Source organism: Alligator mississippiensis, chromosome 6 (genome assembly GCF_030867095.1).
Source record: "Alligator mississippiensis isolate rAllMis1 chromosome 6, rAllMis1, whole genome shotgun sequence".
Taxonomy (NCBI): Eukaryota; Metazoa; Chordata; order Crocodylia; family Alligatoridae; genus Alligator; species Alligator mississippiensis.
The window spans coordinates 8969839-8990462 of NC_081829.1; the positions used below are offsets into that span (position 1 = coordinate 8969839).

At 48.9% G+C, this 20624-nt stretch overlaps 1 protein-coding gene across 3 annotated transcripts in view; it reads left to right on the top strand.

Annotated features, from left to right (window-relative positions):
* Positions 1-1201: 1201 nt before the first annotated feature.
* LOC106736731 (protein argonaute-1) overlaps positions 1202-20624 on the top strand; it is a 46627-nt gene continuing 27204 nt past the window's right edge. Inside the window, exons 1-2 of one of the 3 annotated variants that reach the window (XM_019488253.2) lie at positions 1202-1313; positions 20294-20477. In XM_019488253.2, the coding sequence (XP_019343798.1) occupies positions 1289-1313; positions 20294-20477 (209 nt within the window). In that variant the 5' untranslated portion in view covers positions 1202-1288. The remainder of the gene's footprint in view (positions 1314-20293; positions 20478-20624) is intronic. The other 2 variants (XM_059729613.1, XM_006269876.4) reach the window with 2 other exon arrangements.

The following is a 20624-nucleotide window of genomic DNA, read 5'->3' on the forward strand; positions in this document are numbered from 1 at the left end:
GCCACGACACCAGCAAACGTGCCCCTGCTGTCCTACCAACCAAGGGGTCTGCCATGTGCCAACAAGGCGCATACCAAAAAACTGAATAAAAGCTGCAAATAAATAAGCACATCCCCTACTGTTCACTCAATGAACTGGCAGTGAAAATGAGTCTCAAAATAAAAAAAATCCTCTGCCAAACAGGCTATAATCCCCCTAGGAAATACAAACTGTTCCAGTTTCTGTGAGCTGACAGTGCTGTAGGGCATCTTAGTTACTATGGCAGTCATTTAATGGGTGGCTCGGTAACATGAGCATAAGGACATTTTGATCAGATGTCCCGGTCCCACCTGAAGAAACAGATTTGACCTAGAGATACGGGAAGGCGCTTCCACGTCCCCTGCAGATTCAACGTCACACGACTGCCTCCTCCCTTTGCGTTACTCTGCCCCGGCCTTCCTGCCGCAGCAACCATCGTTACAGCGGGATGGTAACGACCGGGGTGCTCGATGAGCCACTTAATGACTGCTTGTTTTCAGAGATGGACGACTTCCCCCGGGGGAAAATGTGTGCCTTGGGGCTCCGTCTCTCGCTCGCTCTCGAGCTAAAAGAAACGCCGCAGTCGTGGGATGTTTCCAGGCTGTCCCGAGCGTCCGGCGGGGGGGTTCAGCAGGCTTTCCCTCGAGCGCAGCTCCTCGCGGCGGTGGCCTGGGACATGTCCACATGCGAGCTCGCCGTGCGTGGATCTATCCGAGCTCACGCGAACCCTGAGGCGGGTTCGAGGCGAAGGGCTTTAGAAACACAACAGCATGCACGTCTCTCCATTTCTGACCCCACGCACAGAAAGACAGGAGGCCCACGGTGGTGCTGGGCAAGGGGGTGCAGCCAGGCATTAGTGTGGGAGCTGGCTGTTCTCTGCTTGCCCAGCTCAAGTTGACTGAGCAGGTTATTTGGGGATAACTGCCCAGGCAGCCTGTCCATACACTACACTGCATGCACTGCATGCACTGCACTACACTGCCAGAGCCCTGCAGCAGCTGCTCAGCCTCGCTCTGAGCCCAAGATGGCGGCGCGCGCTGAGGGGCCGCCCGCCAGGGGGCGCCTCCCCCGCCCCCGCCTTTGTTGGCGCCCGGGCCCGGCCCGGCCGGCGGCGCTGATTGGCTGCTTGGCCGCGCCTGCGCGCTGGGGCCCAGGCGTGGAGGAGGCTGCCTAGAGGCTGCGGCGGCAGCGGGAGGTGTCGGTGTGGCCGCCCCCGCCCCCGCCTCCGCCCCGCGCTCAGCCAGGCTCGGCCGCCGCCCGGGTGGATGGGATGGAAGCAGGACCCTCGGGAGCAGGTACCGCGCGAGGGCCCCGGGCACCGGGTGGGGAGTGCAGTGGGGCAGGGGGTGTAGTGCAGCGCGGTGTAGTGGGGTGCAGTATTATGCAGTGGGTCGGGGGGGTGGCGGTGCAGTGGGGTGGGAGTGCAGTGCTCTGTAGTGGGGTAGAGGGCGCCATGCAGCCGGGCAGTGCAGTGTAATGGGTAGGGGGCACGGTGCGGTTGCGAGTGCTGTGGGGTGGAGGTACACTGCATTGGGGTGGGGGGTGCAGTGGAGTCAGGGGTTGCAGCCGGAGATGCAGTGTAGTACAGTGTTCTCTAGTGGGTTAGGGGCACTATGCAGTGGGCAGTGCAGTGCAATGGGTAGGGGGTGCGGTGCGGTCGTGAGTGCTGTGGGGTGGGGGTACACTGCATTGGGGTGGGGGTGCAGTGGAGTAGGGGGTTGTAGTCGGAGATACAGTGTTCTGTGGTGGGTTAGGGGTGCCATGCCGTGGGCAGTGCAGTGCAATGGGTAGGGGGTGCGGTGCGGTCGTGAGTGCTGTGGGGTGGGGGTACACTGCATTGGGGTGGGGGTGCAGTGGAGTAGGGGCTTGTAGTAGGAGATGCAGTGACTTGGGGTGCAGGGTTATGCAGTGGGTTAGGGGTGCTGTGGGGTGGGGGTGCAGCAGTGAGTGGACTGTGTTGCAAGAGTGGGGTTTCTCCAGGGAGAGAGGGCTGCACTGGGGGGAGGATAGTGCAGGGGCTGTACCTGCTTCACCTGCTGCAGGAGGGGGTGCAGGATGTAGCTGGCCCAGCAAGGGGTTGCAGCTCTGCTGTGTGGGGTTAGAACATCTTCTAACCCCTAAACATTCTAACCCCTAGAACATCTTCTAACCCCTCTAAAAGGAGGGGTCCTTTAAGCTGCCTTCCCAGCTGGGAGTTTTGTGGTGCCCAGTGAGGGCTTCATGGGGTGCTGGGAACAGAGCTGGTTTTAGAGGAGGGGGCTGCTGACTAAGCAGGGAAGAAGACATTGTGCTATTTCATGAGGTGGGGAGGGGACCTGGGGGGCTTGGGCCCCTGTGAAGGGCAGTGCAGGAGTCAAACAGGAGGTGCGTGTCCTTGCTGAAGGCTGGGTGTACACACAAGTTCGACTGCCACAGTCCCGGACTGTCACAGGCTCTGTTATGGCACCAGACCTCTGAAGTGACTTGTTTTTCAAGGGGTGGCAAACCTATCTCGCCCCCCCCTGTTTCTTCCCTACCCAGCCTCTGTCTTTGTGTGCAAAGAAGATGCCTCGGGTAAGAGGTGGCAAAAAGAGCCTGGCCTGGAAGTGGGAACGATAACGCTCTCTTGTTAGGACACAAGGGCCAATTGCTGCTGCTTTCTGGTGACAGAATGAAGCGGTTTCTGTCTCTCTGAGGTTTGAGGCATGCGCAAAGCTGGGGGTTTCTCTGCATGCCTGACAGCTGGAGAGGGGAGGCAGGGACTGTTGCTAAAGAGATTCATCTCGGTACATCAACATTGTTCTCCCCCCAGCATGCCCAGTTAAACGGGAACAGCTAACAAATGGTCTCATCGTTGGCCTTTTTTCAGACACTCAATAATTCTTTTTAAAACTGCCCCCTCCAAACTTGACTTGGATTTCTCTTTCCGTACGGTTCTGCAGATCATTTAATTCTCTTTAATGCGGCATCTGCGAACAACTTGATCTCAAATGCAGTTCTGAGTTGTATCGTGTGGCTTGAAATAGAGGGAAGGGGTTGACAAGACCAGGGGGAGAGGGGGAGTCCTTGGCTTCCATTGGACTCGTGAAGCCAGGCTGAGCCTGATGCCTGTTAAAATGTGATTGCATGGGGTAAAGTAACTTTCACTTGGAAATACTAAAGTGTGAGTTGGTGTGCTGGTGCTGTAAGTGTGATGCAAGAACATCTTCAGCTGTGTCTGGACTGGGGAGAACGATGTGTCAGTTCTTAATACTAGCCTATTCATGTTCTGCCTGACATGACCTAGAAGTGAGTAGGAGTCTGGGTTTTCACTCCTGACTCCACCAGCAACTTGCTGTGTGGCTTATGGGTAAGTCGCTCCTCCTTTCTCTGCCTCCAGTTTCTTACCTGATAAAGAGGGGCAGGGCCGTACCTCCCATAGAGGTGCTTTGAGATGTGCTGAGGAAAATCTGTGTGTCAGGGTAGACCTGCATTCTTTTCTTCTGCTGAGCCTGTGTGTGATATAGCTGGGGCTGGGGTGAGTGGGGCCACGGCCCTTTCCCCTCCCCCCACACACTTACCTGTTTGGGCAGGGGGGCATCTATGCTGATCGCATAAGAGTGAACTTACCTCGCATATAACGAATTATAGGTCTAAATATGCTCATCGCATAAGAGCGAATTCGCATATAAAGAACCCGCATAAATCGAGGGGAAACCTTTAATGGCCGGGACTGGGATGGGGGTGGAGTGATGGTTAACATTAAAATCAAAGCAGGATCTTGTCCCTAGGGCCATCATGTCTTGTCTTGATCTGAAAGAGTGTCTTGTTTTGGGAGGTGGGATAGGTAATTCCAAACTGGCTATTGGTATAAACCCATGAACAGTTTGGTCTGGACATGTACCACGTTAACTGAACGGTAATGCCTGTTGGAGCAGTACCCTCTGGTTATCACAGTGCTGCAGTAACTTGGTGCCTAATGTACAGTGTGCCGTGGGCACCTTTGTGAAAACCTTACTGGGAGAAATGCGGTTCTCAGTGTTACTCTTATTGCTGTTGCAGTGGTAGACATGTCTCAGCTGCACTTGACCCCAGTGAGAAACCCCCTTGGCACCTCTCCAGGATTGTCTTGGAGGGGCCAGCTCTTTACAGTTTCTGCCAAGTTTGGAAGCTTCAAGCAATGTTGATGCAGTGTCAGAGACAATGGGCTTTGTGCACATCAGGCCTGCGTGGGTCACTGAGATTTTTTTTATTATTTATTTTTAAGGAAAAATGTTAGTGTCCCAGGCCAAATGAGCCAGATCAGTTCCAAATCATTAAAAAAAACCCAAACATTTTATGGCCCTACTACCAGCAAGTATCCTCCACCTCAGACTTTTCAGCCTGGGGTTTCAGATGCTTCCAAATCCTTTGGCAGGCATTCTCTGTGCATGACCAAGCCCGTGGGCTTGGGGTTCGGATGCCCCCCAGTTTCACTTGCCCTTAGCCGTATGGCTGCAGGAACAAGCTAGGGAGGAGTCTCCCATTTCCATAAAGTCAGCGTGTAGCAGAGATCTTCCCTCTGGAAGCTGGCCAGTGGGAAGCTAACTATGAGGCTTTAGTAGGGAGTCCTGTCCACAAGCAAAGAAGGATGCACCCTCCATTACCCAAAGCCATTTTAAAGCCACCTACTTGGTCAAGGCATTGCCCCTGCCACCATCGTGGTCACGGTATTTCCCCTGCCAGGTCACTGAGATACTACTGCATCTTAGACCGTGGAGATGAAAAAGACCCCCTTTACTCTTGGGCTAAAGCAGGGCATTCATACTCATTGTCTCTTGTGACTGAGCATCTCTGCTTAATCCATAAATTTAATGGATCTCGGCACTAAGAATCTCTCTTGACCTCCCCCTGGTGCTCTGTCTTGTAAAATGTACTACTTTTGCCTGCAGTCTGGATTTAAAATCTGTAACGAGAGTTTTATATGCAGAAGATACCTTGTTTATATGCAAGGACATGGAAAAGAGCTGTTGTGATTACTATTAATTTGGTTGAGGGGGGCATGGGCCTCCGAGCATATAGCACAATAAACAAAATGGGGGTGTATCTGCATTAAAAGGTAATAATATACATGGGATTTCTAGGCCTGTGAACAGTATAAACAGTTCTGATTTAACCATAACCAGTATCAAGAGAAGGAAAAAGGCCCACCTTAGTCCTTCTTGTTCTACCCCATGCTCCATTATTGATAGCCTAAGTGATAACTTTTGTACCAAATAATATCTCAGCCTTGATCACTGAGAGTAATGTATACAGAAGAATTTAATATAAGCATGTAGAACATGAATGAGCAGGAAGATACTAGAGAGGAACTTGGCCTTTTCTGCTTTAAACAGCACATGGTTAAGAAGGGAAGTTTTGGGAAAGAAGGAAACTAAGAATGCAGGCGTGAACGTGGTGACTTAAATATCAAACCCAACCTCTCCCAAACTTGTCATCCTCTTCTATTCCTTGTAAACTTCTTAAATATTAAGCGTTATCTTTCTGCATTAACTCCACAAAAGACCAGCAGTTGTTTCTTTTTATCTTCAGGAAACACAAAGCTATGTGTGAGTATGTCTAGGACAGGATTATTTCAAGAAACAAAGCTGGAAGAAGTACCTTGCCTCAAGACAACATGTATGTTTTAGCTCTAAATGCTTTCTGTCATGTAGCTCTAAATCTGAAAGAACAAATTACTCTGTGAGGATGCTTTTTTTTCTGCTGTGTGGCTTTTTTGGTAATATACTGCTTGGTGTACATGATTTTAATCATATGGTATGGAAGAAGCCAGAATTTAGATTGCTCTCTAGATTGGGAAAATGTGCACCCAGCCACAGTAAAAATTCCTAGGAAGATGTGACTGTCTTTGGCCTTAGCCTATCTCTCACCTAGAAAGTCAGACTTTAGAAAGCCTGCAGGTCCAGGCACCTCCAGTGGAGTGTCTTAAATGAGCATGTATAAATTGTTGCTGGAACAAATATGAGTAGTTGCAGCTTCAAGACATTGGAAAGCAGGGTTCTGGGGCTCCCAACCCACTGCTGAAAAGACTGGATTAATGGCCCATGCTCAAGATACTGGGAGCATCTCATGAGCAGCCAGTCTTCCTCCAGAGTGCTGCTGGCTTCCCTATAGGATTGACAAACATCTGTTTCCATATTTAGACTTATATATGGGCAGTATATATGGGGGTTTCTTGCACCTTGCTCTGCAGCTGCTACTGGTCTCTGTCAGATGGAGATTTGGAAGGAGTGGATCTCTGGGCTGGTACAGTTTAGCATTTCTTATGTGCTGTATGAGTTACAGCGTAGTCAGCGCATTCTCCCACAGAGAAGTGGTTTGATGTAGCATACATTTCATAGATTTCATAGACAGGGCTGGAAGGGACCTCGGAAGATCGAGTCCAACCCCCTGCCCCAGGATATGAGTGCCCCAGGATCTCAGCTTAGGATCTGAATGCTATTCTTCTAAGTGAACGCGATTGCCATGTCTCCAGCCTACTCTTTAGTGGATGCTAGCGGAGCTGGGTTTGGTTCAGCCCCGCAGTGGTGTAGCTGTGCTAGGCAGAGTCTGGTGAGGGAGGTGTGATCCCTGACTGATATGGCTGTATTGATAGAAGTGTCGGTATAGATGCAGCTATTTCAGCAAAACTGGCTGTACCAGAAAAGCAGTGCCACTCTGGGAGCTGAGCTTGCGGCAGCAGTAAAAGCCCAGCTTTGCCAGTTCAGTGGTGTCCACACTGAGTTCTTTCCTGGCATTCTTTGCGGATACTCCTATGATTCACAGAATAGGTACGACCTCTGAAGAAGCAAAGCCTGTGGCTGGGGTGAGCCTTACTTCTGTATAGGTCACAGCTCTTGCTTCCCTCTTGCCCAGAACTGGCATGCTGTTCAGTTCTCCATGCTGCAAGGAGCACTACAGTGCAGCCAGACAGGTTCCAGGCTGTATGACATGAAGCATCTTGGTTTGATATTGGGCTCTGCTTAGCTCTGTCAGAAAAGTGGCCTTTTGCATGAGCTCCTGAGCCAACAGACGGGCCCTGCTCCTGCTGCAGATGGACCAGTTGTTTTGGGGTAGTTAGACTCGAGAGCACTGGACCAACCTTTCAGGTACAGCATAGTTTGGGAGCAAAGATGGTAAGTGAGAGATGGCCACTCCAAAATGTCCTGGATGCCAGTGTCCATCACAAAACCACCTGTTTGTGGAAGATAGAACTGTTACTGCTGCCTGACACTTGCAATTACTGCCACAATCTGAATTAAAAATATATGTGGGGGCCAGGTGTTGGACAGCATACAGATGTAACATTGAGCTGGTCCCTGCCTGGCACCAGAGGCAACACATGGATATGACAAATGGGGAACACAGTGGAATGACATGAATGTGTGCAGGGAATTTGTATTTCCTAAATAATGTCCGCAGTGGAGGTGCAAGAACTGGAGGCTGGTCATGGTGTGTCTCTTCATAACCTATTGTGGCAAAAAGCTGTTCACTTTCCAAACTAATGTGAGAGTTGCCAGTCTCAGGATTGAAAGGTGTTGCCAAAGCCAGTCTCAGGACTGAAATGTTGTGAGGACTTAGCATTTCATAAGAACTTTGTTAAACAGGGCTTGGAAAAACTCATAGTCACTGTTTAGGTGGTATCTCCCTGGGGTTTTTAATCATCAGATGTTACGGTTGATATCTCAAATTACTAAGAGAGGAGCAAAATATGCTGCATCATATTTACTAGTGTAGTGTAAAGTATTTAATTATTAAAACAAGACATCTCAAATTAAATGAGCAAAGTGCATCTTGTGGTGTGTTCTCTTTGTGTTTCATCTGTTTAATTGCTACTGTGCAAACTCCAGTGCTTTGTCAAGCTGAACTTGCAGCGGAGACTCTCCGCGAGGCTCTGGGGTTGGATGCAGAAGTTTGTCACAGAGTGAATGCAGGAAAGACGCAGAACTCTATGGACTGTGGGTGATTTTTAATTTGGCAGCTTCAATTTAGATGCTTGTGATTTCCCAGCCGAAAGCTGAGGTTCTGACACTGTGTAACAATAAGCTTTACACTTTAAGGCTCTCAGTGCAGCGTCTACAAAGAGCTAAACTGCTTTCAAAAGTAAATACCATAGTAAAACAGATTAGTGCCCATTTCTGCGTTTCTTGGACACAGTTGCTGAAATCCAAGCCAGAAGCAATACTTGGGTGGCTGTACAATTCACTTTTTCCCCCCAGAAGGCTGGCCTTGGAGCATGCTGACAGGTTTAATGCTTTGAATCAGTGTTTTCAGTCTGAGCGCTCTCTGCCTGCCATGTGGTCATATTCTAATTATACTCAGTTTAGTGTTGAACCAGAAAGCCACTATAGCCAACATTAACCTAATTGCATTTAAAGTAACTCGTGTGACAGAGAATTAACATTAGGCAGTGAGTGCAAACTTGTGGATTTGCAGAGATTAGATAAAGGAAAGTGCTTTTTATAAAATCTGTCGCCTACATGCATTTGTCCTGCACCTTGTATAAAATAACATCTTTTGCTGCTAGTTTATTGGCTGCATTGGTGGTAAATGATTTTTCTTTAGTTTGAAAAAAGAAAATCCTTCATACAGACACAGTAGGGAGACCAATTCTTGGAGTGATTTTTATTTCGAAAAGGAAAAAAGAGAATTTGAGCCCAGAAACCTCTGCATCTGCTGCATAGCACTTTTAGCAAATGAAACTGCTCTGTTGTAATTAGCTATTTAGTAATAGCAGCTTATAAGTTTTGTTGTTTTGAACCCATTTGCTGCACTGGGGAAAAACGAGACAAGAAAACAGGTGCTGGTGATTCTCTCGCAGAGTTAAATTTCGATCATAGCCTGAAGAATAAACGTGAGGGGACTGCAGATGGAGATGCACTTCTGCTCTGACTTTTTTGTGTGTGTGTTTGAGGGCTGCTAAGCTGACAAGGGAGGCTGAGCAAGCCGTTTGCCCTGGAAATGTGTTAGTGGGGCACATTGAACAAGTTCTGGGGTCCTGTTTTTTGGAAACATTGGAGGAGAGAAGATTATACTGATTTAGCAGAGTGTCTTTAGAAATAGAGGTCCACATTTTGCTTGTCTCTGTACGCAACAGAAAATGCAACCCTTGCCCCATCAGACTTAATAAATGATTGAATCCTTTGTCGTCTTCCTCCTCCAGAATATATTGTCCAACTTTGCCACTGGCTTTCCAATGCTGAGAAGTTTTGTTTGAATCCACTGGACACTTTGTGGACCTGATACAGGATGGAAGATCATTTGGGGTTTATGGGGGACTGCGGGGAGGTTGTGATTAATGGCCTTTCTCAGCTTCTGGCCATGCCAGTGGGTGACAGCCCATGTGCTCACTCACTGCTTTTGTAAAACAACGCTTTTTCTTCATAAGCTGGTTTGTATTTTTTTTTTTTTTTTTCTCTAAGCTTCCTTATTTTAGTCTTTTAATGTGCGGTGGGAGGTGTGGGGGTGGCGGGGGCTGAGACTCTGCCATGTAAAGCAACTCCCTCTTTTGTTTCTATCCAGTTCCAGTGGGCTGTCTTTTTTGAAATTTGCAGCGTTTGGAGCGGATTTAAATTGACATGTTAATTTCATGCCGCCCCACACGCTACTGGCGCTCTCGCCCATCCGGCAGCTGTCGGTCAGTCGGTCGTGTGTTGGCCAGCTGTTACCATAAATATATAAACAAAGCATATTTCAGCACTAATCACCCCAAATGGCTCCCTGTTGGATCCCCCCCTTCCCCAGCCATCCTGAAAGAACTGGCTGGCTGAGCAGGAGGCTGTGTCTTCCTGTGATTGCAGGGATGGAGCCCAGAGGGTTCTGGTGAGAAGTTAGGAGAGCTCTCCCATTACACCTCTGTCTTAATGCCCCGGGGGCACTGCTTTTGTGTGTGAAAGTCTGTGATTCCTCCCAGTCTGCTGAATTTATAATGGCAGGCAGATTTTATACTGCTCACTGAATGCATTGTGCTCCAGCAAAAACACTAGCCCCCCAGGCCCTGTGCCTCAGTGCCCTCATTTACATGACAAAGTGGGAGTTTATGCAGCTTTACCATGGAGAGTTGAGGTATGCAGAGAGAACCCCCTGTCTCCAGGCAGTTTGGGTCACTCTTAACAAGGCCGCTTCTTCCCGGGTGCAACTTAGGCATTCCACTGATGCCCCTTCCCGGCTGCTCAGCCGCTTGCATTTGCTCCCTTCCCTCCAGCAGGATGTGGTGGCTTTGCATCTTGTTCAGCTGTTCTGCACACTTGCAGGGTGGTTGTCAGGCAGGGGGAGGATTTAGCAAGTGTAAATCCTCTGTGCATGGAAATGAAGCCAGTAGAAGCTACAGATGCTCAGCATCTCCCCATGTCTGGCCCACAGATATTCGGGCACAAATACTTTTGTTGCCCACAAATGCTTCTAGCTGCTGTTTTGTTTTTGTTGTTGTTGGGGTTTTTTGGGGTTGTTTGTTTTGGTTTTTTAAACAACCTTCCCTTTCTTTACCCAAGTGGGGGGCCAACCTTTTTGGCAGGCATGCTGCAAATTAGCTTTGCACTCTTCCCAAGTGCCATTCCAGTCTCTTTCCCCTGTCTGATCTGCTTTCTGCTCCCTGTCCTGTCTCCTGCTCTGCTACCTGTCCCCTTCCTAGTCTGCTGCATGCCACACGCAGAGGCTGCCCAGGCCACTTGAGGTACACATGTGGCAGGTTGCCCACCTCTGCTTTAGACTCTGGTTTGTTTTGTGCTGCAGGTTGCAGTAGACACCCAGCATACGTGGTGCAATGTGAAGAGTTCCCTGAAGCCCTTGGTACACCTGTTCCACCAGTGTTGCGCACACACTGCCCCGCTGATGGTTGGCTGCCAGCGTGCTGGGCTTCTGAATTGCAGGACTCCTCCTTTCCTTGCCTACTAGCTTGGGCTTGAAAACCCTAGCAGGTGGCTGCAGGCAACAGCTGCACTGCATTAGAGCAGTGCTGTGGTGAGAAATCCAGCCTGGGACGCTCTAGAGGTCCTTCAATTCCTACCAGCACGGCATCTTAAGGACCTTTATCTTGAGCTCCATCTGGCTAACAGGTGTCTGATAGAAGCAGCTCTCTTTTGCTCTTCATGCGTCATGCTGGCCTCCCAGTATCCAACGGAGGCTTTGCCTGCCAAGGTTTTATAAATGCTACGATTTATCTACATCATCCCCACTGGGCCTTGCCCTGCTCGATTCTGCGCAAATGTAACAAAGAGGCAGCGATTATTGATCTGAAAGTGTTTTGAAATCAAAGTAGCTGTCCCTGTGGTTGCAAAAGCATCATGAAAAAGGCTGTGAAGGTTGCCCTGGTAGACAGGTTGTCTGAGAGACAGTTTTCAGGTTCCCAGCCCATTGCTCTTACCACTGACTCTCTACCTCCCAGAGGTTGGGTTTCCATCGTCAGGGGAATGCCAAGTTACCCGTGGCCCTTTCAGGGACAGGGATGCCTGTGACTTCTTTAACTCTGTGTTAGTCCCTTAAGTAGCCTCTGTGCTGATTTTGATTTCTTCCTATCTGACCTGGATGTCATAGACCAACTTCCTCATCTTTATGAAATCCCTCTTTTCTAATGTTTCCTGTAATGATGCCTGCTTTTGAGTTGAGGGGAGAGGCCCTGTCCAAGCAGGGATGTCTGATTGAATCATGTTGCAGTCAGTATTATTCTGTGTGAGTTTGAATTCTTGAGCCAGCTCGTGTGTGTTACTTAAGGTGAACTGCTTCGTGTGTGTTTAATTCACAGGATTGATTACTTGTTAGGCTTTCATGAAGCATTCTGAGAGTCTTTCAGATTTGTAAATGCCATTGCTTATGTGGCAGTAGGCTTGCAAGGCCCTGACACCATGGTGCATTCAGAGTCCCTCTTCTCTTAGCTTGTGCATTGCTTTTTTTGGTAACCTGTCTCTGGACAGGCCTTATGAGAGAGACCAGGCATGTGTGTCACAGGGAAGTAGCCATCACTAACTGGAGGGGACCTGGTGGGGTAGATCTCAGGTGGCCAGTGGAGTAGAAAGTGCCAGCCTTTGCAGCAGCATCTCAGTGGGGAATAAGTAACTGCATGGTTCCTTTGTCCCTATTCAGAACTGCTGGGTATGCTGCAGTGTGAGCTGGTGGGGCTGACCATGAATCTTCAGGAGTAGTGGAGCAAGCTTCTAAAACTGCACATCTCTTGGGCGCTGCAGTTTGAATAGCAGCCTCCAGATCCAGAGAGCTTCCCTCAAGGAACAAGGGCACCAATTACCTTGGAATCGGTGTCTTGTTCTTGGAACCAGCATTTCTGTGCATTACCCATAGCTCTGCCGCTGACTGACAGTGTGACGTTAGGCAAGTTGCTTGCTGCTTTTTTGCCTGTTTGCACCATATAAGATGAAGGATTACCCTACATCACAGGGGGAGATTGGGGCCTGCTTCATGCCTCTGATGTGCTCTAAGATTTTCAGTCAAAGTTTCACAAGGAGTTATAGTGCTGATAGTGGCTCTTCTATTCTTTTCATACAGGATTATTGATGATTTGGTCTACTTGATATCATAGAAAAACAGGGCTGGAAGGGCCCTCGGAAGGTCCTGTAGGCCAGCCCCCTACTCGAGGCAGGACCACCCCTGTCTAAACTGAAAGAGTCAGTCCTATTAGGAATCATGCCGTGTGAGACACTTGCTTTTACTGAATTGTTTGAGCACAGCTTAATAGTTTCTTAAAAGGGAATCGGAGACAGTTTGTGTATATTTTTACCACCGGGAGTTTTGCAAGAATCACTAGCGGATTCCAGTACAGAGTGGAGCAGGGCCAGGGATGATCCAGCAGTGCTTGCACATGCCAATGTGATTGCTAACCAGGATTTAAAATTGCACACGACTTCCAGCCAGTGAGCTGGTGATTGCCAAAAAAAAAAATGTTAGTCATGTGGAGACATGAATTCTGCTATAAGTAGCTCATAATAAAGTTGTTTTCTTCAAATGAGCTTAATCTCTGGGGCTCAGCAGAGTACTTTTTCTCCAGGACCGATATGGTCTGGGTTAGTGCCCCTCTGAGCAGCCCCAACTCACTAGTTCAGTCTTGGTATCAGCATCTGACTTTCCTTGAGGGTAGAAAGCAGATAAAGATGCACCTTGTAGACTAACTGAATCATAGGGTTAGTCTATAATGTGCATCTCTGCCCTGCCATCTGCCTGACTTGCGACTAACCTGACCACCTACCTCTCTTTCCTCTTGAGGATGTTAAGCTGTGGGTGGAAATGTTTGGACCTGACCTCCTCAGAGGTTGCAAAGATAGTGCTGCCTTCCTCTACTGCGTAGAAACCCACTGACCTTGTGGGGGCCAACCTTCTTGGCAGGTGTGCTGCAGATTTCTGCAAATTAGCCCCTCCAGCCTCCCTGAGTGGCACTCCAATCCTTTTCCCTGCCCAGTCAGCTGCTCTGTTTTCTGCTCCTTGCCCTGTGCTCCTCTCTCAATCTGTTCCTCTGTTTTTTTGCCCCCAGCCTTTGCTTTCTGCCCGATCTGCTGCTGTGGTGCCTGTCCCCTCTGGGGTCTGTTGCATGCCATCATGTCACTTGTGGCATGAGTGCTGCCAGGTTAGCCAGCCCAGTCCTAAAACATAGAGTGGAGCTTACATAGTTCAGCGTGGCCAACAGTCTGGACTGGTAACCGAACACACAGTGCTTCATGTAACATAGGCTTACGAAGCATTTTTCCTGTTTCCTGGCTCTGTCTATTGCTTATCTCTCTCTCTTTGTGCATCCGTGCAGTTTGATGTTGCTTGCCGCAGGGTTCAGTAGCTGTGCTAGCTTTTTAACATCTGCTAGCAGAGCTGACCCATGAATGTAGGGACCTCCTGATGTATCTTCTGTAGTTTAAAAAATACAAGCAAAGAGGTGGTGGTATGGCTAGCAAGTGATACATAACTTGTGGTGCGATCCGATTGCATGTTGAAAATTGTGTTAGTTGGGGCTACTTGGCTTTTTTGTTTGCTAATGACTTTGTAATTCCTGGCTTTGGCAAATAGAGGTTGTACTCTTACACAGTGCTGTCCTCTGTATTTGACACTGTTGTGTAGGGCAGAGGATCCTTAGGTGGTGCTTCTGGTTCCTCTGTTCAGTCAGTACCAGGGGATGTGCCACTTCCAGGCCCCTAGCAGTTAATCAGGTCTTAAGTAGTAAGTTGGCTGTACATTAATACAGTTAATGTTATGATGAAATAAGGAATATGCTACAAAGGTCTTGCTTACACAAAATGTGTAATGACTTTGTGGTTGGTTTCCACTGCACCTTAAATTGAATGTGTGGCCAGGCATCAGCTGATCAGGACTGCCAGCCTTGGGGGCACAGCAGAGCCTATATCTCCGATGCACTCCCACGGTTGGGAGTCTTGATCAGCTGCCTGCTGCTCCCAGCCTCAGGGGTGCACCAGAATACTTGGCTTTCATGTGCTCCTGAGGCTGGGAGTCCCGATGAGCTGACTGGCTCATTACTTGCCCATGCAGAGACAGGCTGGGATCATGACTGATCAGATCATCACCAGCAGTACAGCGCACAAGTGGGACCTGATCCTTGATCCTACAACCACACCTCCTGCCGTGCATGTGTAGCATGGCCGGAAGCACAGTTGGGATCACGTGCTGGATCCCATTGTGCCTTTAAATTTAAAGTCTGCCGGGTCCCTTACCTTCTGTGTCTGAGATATGGCTGTGTAAGTGAAACATTGCTTTCTTTATGTGGCCTTATGCAGTTGAAGCTGTAAGTATCATAAAGTGCATAAGGTGAACATTACTGGTACTATGGAAAAGCGAAGCGGTGATTATTCCAGTAGTTACAGATAGTGTGTGTGCATTTATGAAAGCTTATGGCACTATGGAATAATAAGCCAAATTAACACTTAAACCACAAATGACCTTCTGGGTAAAAACTAACTTCATCTGCGAGGACAGGAAATGAAAAGGGCCCTTGTTTGAATCCCATAGCATGCTGTCTTTTTTTTATATCAAATGCTTTGCTATTATAGGCATCTAATTACAAAAATGTAGACTCTGTTGCACATTTGAGAAGGAAAATTGACATTCTTGTCGCTATTCCTGCATGTTCTGCTGCTGATATTTTCAGCCTGGAATTGCAACTTGGATTTAAAACCCAAGACTGACTGTTTGGTGAACAGGAGCAAGTGAGGGAGCTGGAGCTTACAGCACCATGAGCTGCAGATCATGGATTGGAGTCAGGACTTCAGCCAGCTCTCTCCCTGGTTGATCTCAAGAGCAGTTGGTCATCCAGATGGAGAACTCCCATTCTGTCTTGCGCAGCATGGTTCTTTACCCCCGCACCTGACCAGGCTGAAAAACCCATTGGGGAAGTAGTGAGAGGGAAGAGCCTATTTGGCAAAGATTTGCCAGGGGAAGAAGCAAGTAAAATACTGGACAGGTGTGAAGGGTCCTTTTTTTATCACAATACTTCACAGCGGCCCTGGACTTCTTTTAGAAATTGCTTGCCTGTCTTGGGGGCTTCCTCCTGCTGTTGTCACTGTGGCAGCTGGATTTTCTCCAACTAAAACCAGTAGTGAAGTCCCCAGTGACTGCAGCAAAATCCTTGGCACTGTTCATTTGCAGGAAGGGTCTGAATTTAGGGGTAGAGATTTTATTTTTAAATTTTATTCTTACAGATTTCCTTTTTGTGGGGTCAGGGAGGTTCCCTTCTCATGCCCACTCAGGTTGGACTTGTAATATTTTATCAACTTTTGACAGCACTTCCTGTGTTTTCTGGTCTCCCCTGTTTGTGCAAGTCTTTCTTACACGGTAACAGTCGAAAGAAACGTTTGCATGAGAGAAAAAGGGAAGTTTATTAGGGCTTAACAATTATCCTATAATCTAGGCATCTCTGAGAGTATAAGCAGTATGAGTGAAAATAATAATGTATATAAAACCATCAGCTCTGCAAGACAGAGCAGACAAATAATCTTGTAGTAAAGAGGAGAGAGAAATTTCCAGTTTTTTACCTAAATATTGCCCTCAAGTGGTGGTTGTAAAGCCCTGGGAGGAGGATACAAGCCAAAAGTACTTTACCTTCATGACACCTTAGCCAATACACTGGCCAAACCAATGTAGCTTGTTTGCTGGATATCAGGTTGGCTGCATCCCTCCAAGAGAGATGCAACAAAACTATCCCCAAGTGTGATCCCATTCGCCAAGCACACCTATGGTTTCTGGCTGCAATGGCATGGGCTTCCATGTGGGAAAGTAAAAAAATCCCCAAGGTAAGACATTAGCAAAACCTGAGAATGTGAGCAGATTGCCAGCTTCCCAGGTATGCAGACATGAGCTGGGTAGTTGTGGTTTTATTTCCAGAAAATCTATGCCAGTATTTTAATTCATTGTATAAGAAGTCTGATTAATATCTCCTCCTAGCAAGGCAAGCAGTTATATTAATAGCTGAGGAGAGTTTGGGTTTCTGTGCAGCAGCAGTTGAGAATCACTTGCCCACCTGTAAAAGGAGCAGCTTTGATATAGGCCGTGTGGGCGCACAGTGAGTGTGGGGTGAAAAGCGGGTTCTAATCCTGGCTGTCCAGTGGATGCTGTGTCGTTAGGCAAGTTGGATTAAGTTCTCTCTGACACCTCTCCTGTCTGTAAACTAGAGATAATGCACACAATGCCTCTTGTCTGTATCTCAAGTGCTGTGTAATATATGCCTTAACATTTATTCTGAGCTATGATAGAGCTGAGCAAGCAAGCAGAGACATGGAAAGGGAAGGCTGATGCTGATCTTGCAAGCTCCGTGGGCTCTTGGTCCGACTGCCAGAGCGCTCAGCAAAACGCCCGGTGCTATGAAACAATACTAAGAGAGAGCCTCCTTTCTTTTCCCTCCAGTCGGAGCCAGGCTCTGACCCCCCTGCTCCTGCTTGGTGCTTGTAAATCAGGCCCCTGCCAGGTTCTTAGCAAAGTGGGGCTGGTTGGACTCTGCACTGCTTGCAGGGGACAATAGCTGGTTGCACGGTGGGGGGAGTTGCTTGGGGATTGCTAAAGAGGGGTTTCTCTACCAGGCCTCTGTGGCAGTGAACTCTCTGCAACCTTGCTCGAAAACCAGCCCCAGATTCAATCTGTGGCCAGCAGGTAATGCTGAAATGTCTAGTCCCAAATGAATATTCAGCCTGGGGTTTTGGAAGCTGAAAGTGGAATGTACCTGGAGTGAAACATCTCATAGTATTTCTTCTAGCTGTGAAGCACTGCAAATACTCCATTTTTCTTGAATCCCATAGAAGGAGGTAGAGACAGTCTGTCCCTTGCTCATACTCCTGTGTGGGGAGCAGGGAGGCGTCCCCCTAGGAGGGCAGGAACGGTACAGAGAAGCTCTTGTGTCTGGCAACTGCTGCGTTACCTCTGCTGCTGCCACAGCTCTTCACCGTGCCTGCACTTAATAATGTTGTCCTCCCTATTCCAGTACAGCATTTGCCACAATCATTTGCCTTCCAGCAGCCCCATCCATTACATTTTAAGGTATTAAAAAATGATGCACTTATACAGCAGGGAGTGACAATGACTAATTAGCATTTACTACCCCTAACAAATGTCGCTAGCTGTTTTGTGATGCTCAAAGGATCCGGTCTGCAGTCAGGGGCCCTATTGTACTAGGTGCAGCACAAACACAGTTGAAGCAGTCCCAGTCTTGGATGCAGCTGGTCACACATCAAGGCTTCACATGAGAGCTGGGGGAGAGCGGCTGTGCTTATGCTTAAGCATAAATCTATTCAGCAGCCTCTGAGATCTTGTCCCCATCTGCTTTCCAGCTGGCAAGAATCCACATCAGACCAATTCCCTGCCTGCCTTGTGACTAACCGGCCACCTCATTGGTTGTCAGTGATGAGCAAAATTGGAGAATGGACCATCCTCTCCCCTGGGGGGTGTTGCTCTAGCCTGGGGCCAGGTGGGGGGTAACCTAGTGGGGGGGGCAGCCTTCCTTCATGCCTTCCTTCCTCTGCCTGTTCTGGGAAGGGAGGGCTGTTGTGCTGGTGGCCTTTGCTAGCAATGCACCCATCCCTTTGTGTTAAAGGAACCCTTTTGCCAGAGCACCTGGACCCAGATGCTTTAGACAGTCCAGCTGTGGAGCAAGGAATATCAGGGGAGCGGGGAGCGAGAGACTGGCATGCTGTTTTGAGTCCAAATCTGGAAGTCTTGTTCTCCCTCCATCTCGCCCCATCCCATCCTCTTCTGTATGTGATTTGGGGAGGCATTCGTGCTGTTGCTGTAAGGTGATGAAGTTTGCTGCTGTGACTAGACAGCGCATAGACCAATGGTTCCCAACCTTTTTAGACTGTGGAGTGGCAAACCACCGACTGGCAAACTGCAGCCTGGAAGTGACCGGCATACTGCGGATTGGCAGCCATACTCAGTATAAAAAAGGGGTTTGCTGCCGGTCTGCAGTTTGCTGGTCACTTCTGGACTTGCGGTCCAGCAGCCAACCCTCCTGAGGACCAGCAGCCAGCTCTTTGCCACCCCGTACTGGGCTGTGCCCTGGGGGTTGGGAACCTCTAGCATAGACCACTGGCCAGCAAAGCACAAGCATGGATAGAAATGTGTTTGGTTTCAGGCTCTGTTCTGGTGCAGGAAGCCCCATGGCTACCAGATCTGCAGAATGAAACTGGCCTGCAGTGGGATTGAAACTGTTCAGTTGTGACTAATCATAAGCCCAAAGAGCTTTTCCAGCGTGTCCTCCTTTCTCAGGCGTCTGACCTCTCCAGCAGCAGCCCCCTTGGCAGCATCAGGCTGAGGCCAAGGGCAGGATTTATTGCAGCGCCCTCCTACGTGGGGTTTACTGACGACATCTCCCTCCACTTCGCTCTGCAAACTGTCAAGTGTGTGTGCTTCTCTGCTGCAGCGGGTGGCCTGGGGGTTGACAGGGCCCATATCTATTTATAGTGCTGTCCTTAGGACAAAGAATTCCATTTGTCACGAAGCAGCGTGGGTCATGTTTAACTTGACTGTCACTGCCTTGCAGACATGTCCTACCGGCAGGGCGGTGATTGGCCGCCGTTGTGTTTTTAGTGGGTGGATGCCATCCTCTGGAATGGGATAGCCGGAGGTGTTTGGGCTGAGAATTTCCGGCTGGGAGTTTGACTGGGGTGGGCAGTAAAAGCCAAGGTCAGCTCCTCCTGGGTGGCAGTTTATCTGGACGCTTGTCTCTAATAATCCAAAGCCTTCCACCTGCCTCAAGCCCTTCAGACTTGGGTGGATGCCATTGCAGTGACCTGTAGGAAGCAGTGGGAGGTTGCATTTATACTTCAAGACCTGGAACGCTCCACATGCCCAAACTGCTGTGGCAGAGGAGTGGGAGCTTCCTGTAACTCTGGATACCTGTGTGTAATGTCTGGTTTGGTACAGTTGCAGGGTGAGGTTGTGCCTTCCTCTGCAACCTGGAGCACAGTCCTCTTCCTAGGCTGTATTGAGCACATACTAACTACTGTACTTCTCTCTACTGCCGTTGCAAAGCACTGGCAGTGCCCTTGTTCTCTCTGTGGCCTTGGTGTTTCAAATGTTTTTCCTCGTAGCTGGGGGTGGGACTTGAAGCACTGGTGTTGGGGATCCCTTTAGTTAACTATTACCTGTGAAGACAAGGGGCTGGAGTTGATGGTGTAGGAGACCCCTTCCAGTCCTTTGTCTCTACATTCCTGCATGAGGAGCAAGCAAAGAGAGTGCTGTGCAAGCTGGAGAAACCTGTAGGAGCTTATTGACCCCCTTCTAAAGCCAGGGGGAAGGGCAAAAACTGTCTTGGCATCCAAAAAAAACATCTTTGCCTGCCCCTCCCTTGGGAGGTGTCTGATTAGAGGTCTGTGTTACAGGTGTGCTTGCAGTCAGGATCCATGTGTAATTTGGGACAGATGACTTTGCTGTACTTCATTTCTTTCATTTGCAGAATGGGGGCAGTGTTGGCTCTGTAGGGAGGTTGAAGTGTGCAGGGTGCTCAGAGTTGTGTGAGCGAAAGGCATAATGGAAGTGTAGCAATGTGTATGGTCATCTAATGCAATATCAGCTAGACTTGGCCCTCGTAGGGATTGGGGATCCTAGAACCTGGGGACCCCTTCCATATCCAGGGGCTCTGATCCTTCTTCCAAAGTTGTAACCTGCTCTTGTGATGTTGTGACAGAGCAAACCTGTGCAGATAAGTGCTGCAGGATGGCAGATGGAGTCTGGAAGACAGGAGGACCGGCAGCAAACTGGAAGCCCCGTTTTGGATCTCTGCTCTTATCTCCAGAACCTTTGCCTGGCATTCTTGCCTCATGGGATCTTCTGTGGTTCTGCCAACTTTCTAATGCTCTCTCTTGCTTCACAGCTGCGGGCGCTTACCTGCCACCCTTACAGCAGGTATTTCAAGCACCACGCCGGCCCGGGATAGGAACCGTCGGGAAGCCCATCAAGCTCTTGGCCAACTACTTTGAAGTGGACATTCCCAAGATCGATGTCTATCACTATGAAGTGGATATCAAACCCGACAAATGTCCACGCAGAGTCAACAGGTAAGGCAAGTATTTGAGGCTTCCACATTCTGTGTCCTTGCCTGGTTCTCTGGTCAAGATAAAGACCCGCCTTTTCCAGTGGAAAGTGGGAGGGTGATCTCCCTGTGACTTGCTAGCTCAATCCACACTGTAGCCCAACCCATGTGC